Source organism: Stegodyphus dumicola, chromosome 1 (genome assembly GCF_044657685.1).
Source record: "Stegodyphus dumicola isolate Sdum_Otavi_A_Nest chromosome 1, ASM4465768v1".
NCBI lineage: Eukaryota > Metazoa > Arthropoda > Arachnida > Araneae > Eresidae > Stegodyphus > Stegodyphus dumicola.
In genome coordinates, this window is record NC_140768.1 from 295,951,935 (window position 1) to 295,961,977 (window position 10,043).

Here is a 10,043-nt window from a genome sequence, read left to right on the forward strand (position 1 = left end):
TGCGCATGCGTGGTCATCATGTCATGACACTCCCCTTTTTAAAGGGAATGAGTAGCACTGATATCATGTATGCCCTAGGAAACTTGCATAATCTACCTAGATTGTGCAAATTTCCTAGTGTGTATGAGACAACAGTTCTAAAATCTCTCCTATTAGTAGCTTTTACTACTATTTCTTTTTGGTGCAAAATTTTTTTGTCCCAGGCTTTCCACATAATCTGTATATGAGATTTAGTTCCATTCCGTTCATTAGTTTTAGATGCAGCTGTTTAGATGATTCAATAGATTGTTCAAACTTCTTGTGATAATCATTTAATCAATCAGGTAGTTATTTTATAACCACCCTGTATTTCTTTTTGTTAGCTTTAAGCTGTTCAGTCTTGGATATGTTTCGTTTTCATACTGGGTTGCAAGGCCCCTTATGATCAAAAGATCATGGTGCATGCAATTTAAAAAAAAGTTGCCATTTCAACTTTAAAACAGAACTTGACACATACTCTTTTTTTCATTAATCAATCCCTAAAGATACTTCAAAACAACATGCATACACTGTGCTTGCTAGAACATGAACAAATAAGTAAGGTTGTGCATAATAATTTTTGTTTGTTAGCTATATAACTACAGATTCATATATAGAAAGTGCCATCTGTCAACATTTTTCCATGTCTTAAATATACGTTCAGTTCTGGAACATTGTATTTAAATTAAATATGTTATATCAGTTTGATATAGATCAGAAAATGAAATAAAGGTATATATTGTGTTTATTATTTAAACATCTCATTTTTTAAGTAATTACCTTTATAATTTGAAAGAGAATCTCATAAAATGTCAAATGAGATGTGAAATGTCATTTTGAGATCTGGCTGTTTGCTAAGTTGACAGATTAATTTAAGGTCTAATGTCTCATGCAGTGATAGCATTTGCTATGTCACATAATTGTTAAAAACTTGGTAGCATAATATTACATGATGGAGTAATCCAAAACTTTGTAAAGACTTCATATAAATATTTAACATTCAAGTGAAACAGCAGATTCATTACTAAATTTCAGATAATAAAGTTGCTGCCTAGTAACATAACTGCTTCAAAACTGATTTTTCAGCTTCAAATAATATATTATGAAAATGTTATATGAATGTTAATATTGTTTCATATTGTCCACTTTGTTACAAATTAACTAAATAGAAGCATTATTAGTAGCTAATATCATTGATAAATTGAAAATCATAAAACATGCAATATATTTACATACGTATAAGCATGCAAAATATACAGGGTGATCTTTTTTAAAGTGACAGTGTTTGGAGCACCCTGTAGCACGATGTATTAGCTGAAAGGGCACCAAACTTAGTATTTAGACTAATCAAGACTGGGACATCAAGACATACAATCATACAGTTAAATTATTAATGTTTCTTTACTACATTAAGTTCCCTGGTGAGGAATTAGACCACATTCAATGTGAGCACCATTCTCAGAAATAGCACCGTGCATTCTGTGCACAACGTTCTATAGCCGTATGTAACATATGACAAGGAATAATCCGCACTGTCTTTGTTATGTTGTCCTTTAGAATAGACAAATTTGATACTCCACCAACATAAACTTTAGATTTCAAATAACCCCAGAGCCAAAAATCGCATGGCGTGAGGTCAGGGGAACGAGGCGGCCATGCAACTGGAAAACTGCGACTATCATCAGTGAAGTTTTAGCACAACAGCTGCTTGGAGCACCATCCTGCATAAAGATTGTCTGTTCAAGACGGTTTCTTTGCTGAAGTTGTGGAATAACAAATGCTTGCAGCATTTCGGGCTACCTCTCTGCATTTTTGGTGCAAGTTTGGGGTCCTGTCGGAGTGATGATCTCAAAAAAGAATGGCCCAATTACGAATTCAGCTGTGAAACCACACCAAACAGTGACTTTTGGGGAATTTGATGGGATTTCGTGCGCCCAAATTCGCTTATTTTGTGTGTTTACGGACCCATTGAGATAAAAATGGCACTCATCTCCCCACAGAATGTGCCATGGGAAAGCATCATCAATTTCTATCCTAGCAAGAAATGATAGAGCAACTGTCACTCGCTTATCATAATCACTTGGTTTCAGTTCGTGCAAGCGGCTGATTTTGTAGGGGTAAAATCCAATAACGCGCCGCAAAACTCTCCATACTGTGAAACAATTCATGTCCAATTGTCGAGCTACACTACATCGCGGCACACAATGAACTGGAAGTTGATCTGTCAGCACTGTCCTTATCTTCAGGGCAGATGTTTTTATTTTATTTGGCTTATAATTCCTTACTAAATGTAGTATTTCATCTCGATGTACTCCATCTTTGATATGATTTAAATCAAATTCCTCCTCATTATAATTCGCTTCCGATAGTGAAGAAAGTGACACAGAGGTTATTGAAAATAAAAAAATTTCGATTGACAAATTAGTCGGTATTCTCGACACAGCAATTATAGGACTTGACCAGCGGAAACTGAAGAAGAAATTATGTCTGTTTACAGAATTAAAGAGAAAGTATTATCACATAAAACGAAGCAACTTAAGCGACTTACATTGAAAGAAATGTTTAATAAAGTAAACAAATAAATATTAAGCTTTTTCTTTTTGTAAATTTTGATTCCCTTTAGATCATAATTGTTCTTTATTTCATAAATTACGGTTTCATATTTTTAATTTTGTAATTTCTGCATGCCATCTTACCATATTTAAACTGATGATTAAACTGATATTTAAACTGATAATCCGGAAAAATCGATAATCCAGAATCGCCGAAGTCCTGACGAGTCCAGATTAACGACTTTTGACTGTATATATATATATATATATTGTATTTGTTTTTAATGCATGTGTTATACTTATGTTTGAAATCTTAGTATATTTATATTGAAATTTTTATTAAAAAACAATTAGCACTACTTTTTTTATTTGCATTGGTTCACTATAACAGCATTTCACTTTTCGAATTGTTTTGCAATTTGAATTCTTATGATTAGATCTGAAATGATGGAAAATGCTGTATTCTTTGAAGACTGTTACAGCTGCATTGGAGATGAGACACGCTGGTTTATCTTTTACATCTGTCAAAAATATTTCCAGGTCCATTTACCATTAAAAGCACAGCACTCTGAGTCAACTTTATGTTGTTAGTACCCATTTTGGGGTTGAAATATTTTACAAATAACCCAAACAAGCACTAGCTATGCTATACTTTTAATTATTTTACAACTGATCACAAAGATGCTATATGTCCGCAATCTTTCCATACGCAATCAATAATATTAGAACTCATGCCAAAAGAAAAAGCCGCTGGCTGGATCTTAAATTGCACAGTCTGCTATATGTGGCTGGATAGAACCTTCCAGCGGTCCATAGTTTGCCCATCCCTGAACTAGGACTATTGAATTTTTTGTAGAACTGAAAATTTCAGTGTACAATAAAAATCTTGATGTCAAAGTAAAAAACATAAAAATGAAAGAGGATCTAATGTTGTAAATATTTTTTTAATATTTATTCAGTGATCTAAAATGTGATAAAAACAGCTAGTATCAATAAATTAAATTATCATGATTTTGACACAGAATAATGTACATTTGTTTTTTATTATATTAATGTATCAATCATGCACCAATATAAATTTCTTAAATCTTTTTTGTTTTTGTCTGTATAGGAAAGAAACCAATAATACTAAAATTCATTAAATTTTTTACAGGTTAAAATTGAACTTTGTTACCTTTCTGTGGATCTAGACAAAATTATTTTAAAGAATGATGAAATATTTTAATGAATTCCAGTTGATTGTTTTGAATTCCTTCAACTAATTTCAAGAAAAATTGGTCTGATGTTTGCGGAAATTGCTATGAAGTTTTTATTTCTTATTCTATACAATAAAAAAAAATAAAAAATAAAAAATTAAAATTATTAATTATTTTTTCTATCAGTTAGATAAATGTCACTGATATTTGATTAATATATTTCTGTGTATGTCTCTGTTCTGATTGTTAATGGTGCATTCATAATTAAAATTTTTTTTCTTTTTTTTATATCTGGAAAGGAATTTACACACACTTTTATTGGCTTTATTAGAGAGTAATACAGGATTTAGGATAACAGCTTCAAATGGGGGCTGTATTGCTTTAATTCGATGATTAATATAATATCCATAATTTGCTGAGACTTCTGTCCATCTTTCAGGGAAACTTTTAAATAATCTTTTTAAAGAGTATTTTTTATATGGGGAAAAATATTCATTTGTTGTCTGTTTGTTTTCCTGTTTATTGTGGAACTCTTGTCAACAAAAAATGCAGGAGGCTTCAACAGGAAATATTGAGAACCCTTAAGTGGATAAGTAAGAATTTCTGATAGTTAATTCTTTGTCATGTCATTCTTCCAGTATGTGTGCAGTTTAATTAGCTGATGAATCACATCAGCTCTTTTGATTAATGCACATCGATTGTATGGTTAAAGACCATTTCAGATCACCTCCATTATCTTCAGCTTGTAGGTTTAGCCTAAAGATTAAAATGTTCACTGTGGAATATATGTAACCAGCTTTGGCAGTAACATTTATTAATAGCACCTGCATATCAGTGACAAAAATTTCATGTTGACTTTTGCAACATTTTCATGCAGGAGAAACTTGCAAAGCATGATATTGAGCATGTACAGCTTATTATCTGATATCCTTTACCTGTGAATAAAAAATGTTTGTTAAATGGCATCAGGAAAGGTAAGACAGTGTATCAATATCTGTTTGTACAAATTCGATTACAGAGTCACTTTAGTATTCTTGAATTTTGGCAAACTAAAATCCTGCATTACTTTCAAATTAATCTAATAGTTTATGTCGGATGCAAAATTTATTATGTAATTTAGACCATAGTCTAGTTAGAAAATATTTTTAGAATGTATGGTATCTGTCCGTACTTTTTTATAAAAAGACAGGATATGTAAAATCCTTGTACAAAATTAAACTCCACTTCCTATCCAAATACTTTATGCAAAAATTTAATTTATTTAGCATTCCAATTCAGCACAAATTTTAAATGAAGTTCTTTTCTTCTTACTGTGAAGGTTCTGACCATCCTTTAGAAAATAGGTATGGCAAAAGTGAAGAAAATTGTAATGAAGAAGATGACGAGTTGAACAAATGGGAATGTAAAGAATGTACATTTATGAATCATCCTGCAATTAACTCTTGTGAAATGTGTCATGTACCTCAAACACATAAAGAGAGCCTTATCTGTTCTTCTGACTTCTGTTTTTGCCACTCCAATGAAAATAATTCAAGTAAAGAGAGAGTAATCTCTTCATCTGACACATGTTTTTGCCATCCAAAGGAAAATCGTTTCCCATTGTCTAGTTGATATATGTCTTATTATATCATTAAAAAAAACCCTGAAAACATTATAGTTAGTTGAATTTGAGAATGTGGCTGTTTTATTGAACTATTGAATCAAAAAGTGTTTTTAATTTTTACAGGGAAGATTATAAAATATTGCATTCCATAGTTTATTATTTTATCACTGAAAATTGTAAAAAATTCATTTTTCAATTATGCTGTTAATCAGAAATTTTGAGCAGAATACGTAAAATGTTGATTTTTAAGATAAAGTAATTCAATATTTATAATTCATGTGTGAATTTTTTGAATAATATCTTATTTCTGATATGTAAATAAATAATATATTTATTAATTATGAAATACTTATAATTATTTTGGGGAAGGGAGTAAAATACAAACATTTATTTTAAAACTGTATTTGATACTGTCAGAAATTGTTTCTTTTTACTTAATTATGTGATAAATCATAATAAATTTTACACAGGTTCTTTTAATGTTTTTGTATAATTTAGTGCAATGTTCCACTTTTCAGTATTATTTTTTAAAAGCTTTCAATGATAAAAAAGCTTTGGATCTTGTTAATGTGTTTTAGATCAGTTTTTACCTTAAATGTGATATAAATTGCTCTACTTGTTGAATGGCTTGCTCGAAATTAGAAAATTAGCGTCTTTCATCTGAGATCAGACTTAATATCTTCAGATTGCCAAGAATACTTCCAATAAATAAATAAATAAATACAGGGGTTGGACAAAAATATGGAAACACCTTTAAAAAAACATGTTTCTTTGCTTAATATGGTGTAGGAAACCCGTTGGCATCCAAAACAGCTTGCAGTCTTCTCGGAATGGGTAAATACAGTTCCTGTATGTTTGCCAAGGGAATATTATACCATTCTTCCTGCAAAACGGTGGCAAGTTCAGATAACGATGTTGGCGGTGGATAACGAGAACGCACTTTCCGTTCCAGTGTAGACCACAAAGGTTCGATTATATTCAGGTCTGGTGACTGTGGTGGCCAGGGGAGATGAGATAACTCATCCTCATGCTCAGAAAACCAGTCCTGGACAATGTGAGCTGTGTGAACAGGGGCTTTGTTGTCTTGGAAGACACCATCACCATCGGGGAACAAAGTTTGTACCATGGGATGAACTTGATCGACCAAAATGTTCACATAAGTCTTGTGCCCTGACACAATTATCATGGGACTAGCAGAGAACCACGATATGGCTGCCCAAACCATAACAGAACCCCCGCCATGTTTCACTCTTGGCAACAAGCAGTCTGTATTATAGGCTTGAGATGGCGTTTTCCAGACGTAAACTCGGCCAGAAGTGGAAAACAATGTGAAAGAAGACTCGTCAGACCATATTACTCGCTTCCACTGCTCTATAGTCCAGGCTTTATGACTTAAACACCACCTTTTCCTGTTACGGGCATTAGCATCACTGATGAGTGGCTTCTCAATTGCAGCACGGCCAGCAATTCCCTGTTTATGAAGCTCCCTTCTAATTGTTTTGGTACTCACAGGGTTGGGTAACACAACATTCATTTCAGCAGTAACTTTTGCAGCTGTGGTCTTCTTATTTTTCGTCACAATTGCCCTTAATGATCGTCTGTCACGATCACTCAGGACACACTTTCGTCCGCACTGTGATTTAGCAGATGATGTTTTTCCGCTTTTCAAATATGCGGAATAAATTTTCGATACAGTACCTCTTGAAACACTAAACACCTCGGCTACCTTGCTTACGGAAGCACCTACCATACGTGCTCCAACAATTTGCCCACGTTCGAAGTCTGTTAACTCTGACATAATGCAATGACAACCTCACATAACAGTACTCCAACAAACAACTGAACTGTTTAGCACATTTACGAAGTTGTATAGGTGGCGTCAGTAGTCAAAAACGCCAGCGCCACCTACATATTTCATTAAAATCAATCTTTTTTTTCAAACATGCATTTCACAAGGTGTTTCCATATTTTTGTCCATCCACTGTATATATTTAGAAATTCTGGTAATTTAATTTCTAAAAGTTGACATTTTGTGAAAATAGAAGGAAAAGAAAATAATGTGCCAGGGTTAAATCTGAAAAATGGGGACATGCATGATTGTTGTCATGGCATTTAGCTAAAAACTGGAGAACAGTGGTGTGAAAGTTTGCCAGAACGTTGTTGCAGAGAATGTGCTATGTGAAGCATTCATTATTATATGCTTATTTTGTTAATTTTTATAATATTTTTAATGAGATTTCCCAGTTTGTAAGGGAGAATTAAATATGGGTTTTTGTTTTTTCTTGAAAATATTAACAAGGTCAAAATTGCAATGGATGTAACACATGTGGTCTCATTACATAAAGGCATACAAACTGATATTTTCTTACTTGAAGTATCATTGATATTTAGTTGACATATTTTTCAAGAAATAGCTTGTATAATGTAATAAAGTAACGTTTCTTCGAGCCCACCATTGGCCAAACAGTAAAATTCCTAAACACTGATAGTTCTTACTTGGGTTCAGTTCTGGGCAAATAGGCTGGCTTCATGGCATTTTTGTGATTTTCCCCATATGTAACTTGTATACAAACTAATTTCCCTTAGAAAGTTATCCATAAAGGCATTCCTTCCCTTAGGCAGATAGCCCTAGTGAGATTTGCCATAATGAGTTAAGCCGTCTCACCCAAAAACCACATTTCTTTTGAACTATTGCTGAGGATTAAGCCATTATGAAGAAGCATTAGAAGAAAAGAAAAAGGAAAAAAATGATCTCTGAATATAGGCTGAGGGAAGAAAAGAAAATATTGAAAAGAAAAGAAAGATAAAGAAGAAAAAAAAGATAGGAAGAAAAGAGAAATAAATCATTTACTAGCAGATTCAGGGAAATATAATTAGTGGTAGTTAGAGACATACCAGTATTTTATCATAAATACGATACTTTCCTAAAACAGTATCTACAGTTTAAAAAATATATGTTACAATTCTGCTATACATTAATAGCTTTCTGTTAACTTTTGACAATGCTGTTTTTGGATAACATTACCCATACTTATCTCAATAGTGTGGCCAGTTTCTAAAATGCTGTTGTGACTTTGTTTGAAAATTAGAAATCAGCATATTTTTAATTCCATACGATATGGCAAAATGCTGTCATTTTTGTAAGGTTGCAATTATAAGCCACACACTTATTTTTCACAATTGAAATTTGAAAAAATGGGAGACTTATATTTGGGTCCAATACAGTAATTGTGTAAAAATATATTCATCTATGAAGAACTACAGAGACTAAAAATATATGCAGGCTACAGCTAAAATTAAAGTTTAGAATAATGGAGGAAAATGTTGTGAATAATTTGCATGGGTAATTTTCTAATATTTAAATTGTCTTAATTCATTAGAAATGTTTGTTTTTGATAGTTATATTGAAAATTGATATTCTTTGTATAATTTTACCTTTTCTTATGTGATTTTAAAATAAAAGTTAGTTATTAAAATTAAAACAACTGTCTAAATTTTAATTATTCATTTTTGATAGAAATAAATTCATTACAGGTCTGATGTTGATGTTATTTCTATTAAGAGAGCATGCATATCTTTTTTACTTTATGTGAATTTTTATCAGACAGAAAAAGCAAGATATGAACTTCAGTTATACAGTAATAAATAATAGGTCTAATTTTGTAATAGCAATTCACTGTCTAAGAACGATTATTGTGTAATAAATTAGGATTAATAAAATTGCCATTTGTTGGAAAATAATATGTTATGCTAATTACTTATTTATAAAGCATGTCTATAATTATAAATCAAATTTATCAGTTAAAACTTTTTGAAAGGAATATGAAACATTTATAGTTGCTTACTTTTTTTTTAATACATAAAATTCAAAAATCTAAGTGAATCTAATCTCTAATGAATTTGAGATTGTAGAGACATTAGGTTATTTCGAGCAGGCCGAGCAATGCTTTCGCCGAGAATTGAACCACGGATCTCTGGAATACGCTCCCAGCGTGCAGACCCCCACACCACGAAGGCATGCTCAGAAGGTGAAAGAAATACCTTGTAAGAAATCCAAATCTGAACTACGTGCTTGTAATGAAAATTGTTATGTTTGAAGGGGTATTCAACATACCTTCCGGGGCCTGATGAAAGTTTAAGGGAGCTAAAAAATGATCAAAGCATTGATAGTGCAATATGCATGGACGGTTTATTGGCATAAATGAAGAAACCATTGATTAGAGAAAAAAGCATACTATATTAATATTGTAAATTTTTAATTAATTGTTTATTAATATAAAGCTATATCATGTAGCAAGGAAGAAATCCTATAAATTAAATACAAGGGAAATTACTATTTTTTAAATCAATAATACTTTTTAAATATATATGAATTTTTTATGCAAAAGGTGCAGTATAAAATGTGAAATACAAAAGCACAAGATAAAGCAACCAAAAAATTATGAAAAATGGAAAACTTTCACAGAAATAATTTTATATACAAGCAGCTTGCAAAATTAAAAAAAAAAAAAAATTAATGTTCACTTCCAAAACATTGAAAATTTTAATGTACCAGCATGGCTGATAGAATTGCTGAAATGTGACATATTTGATTTTGATAGTACAGTGTAAGAAGAGTTGATTGGATTGAAGGAGGAAGTGTAAATCTTTTTCAAAACACACGTGTACACTAAG

The 10,043-nt window shown here is 31.7% G+C and overlaps 1 protein-coding gene across 2 annotated transcripts in view; it reads left to right on the forward strand.

The window, feature by feature from the left end:
* Positions 1 to 9,110, forward strand: part of LOC118190459 (uncharacterized) — a 62,396-nt gene extending 53,286 nt beyond the window's left edge. The window contains exon 7 of one of the 2 annotated variants that reach the window (XM_035361176.2): positions 3,724 to 5,059. In XM_035361176.2, the coding sequence (XP_035217067.2) occupies positions 3,724 to 3,728 (5 nt within the window). In that variant the 3' untranslated portion in view covers positions 3,729 to 5,059. Of the gene's footprint in view, positions 1 to 3,723; positions 5,060 to 5,084 lie in introns of those variants that run through there. The other variant, XM_035361170.2, reaches the window with a different exon arrangement.
* Positions 9,111 to 10,043: the final 933 nt, after the last annotated feature.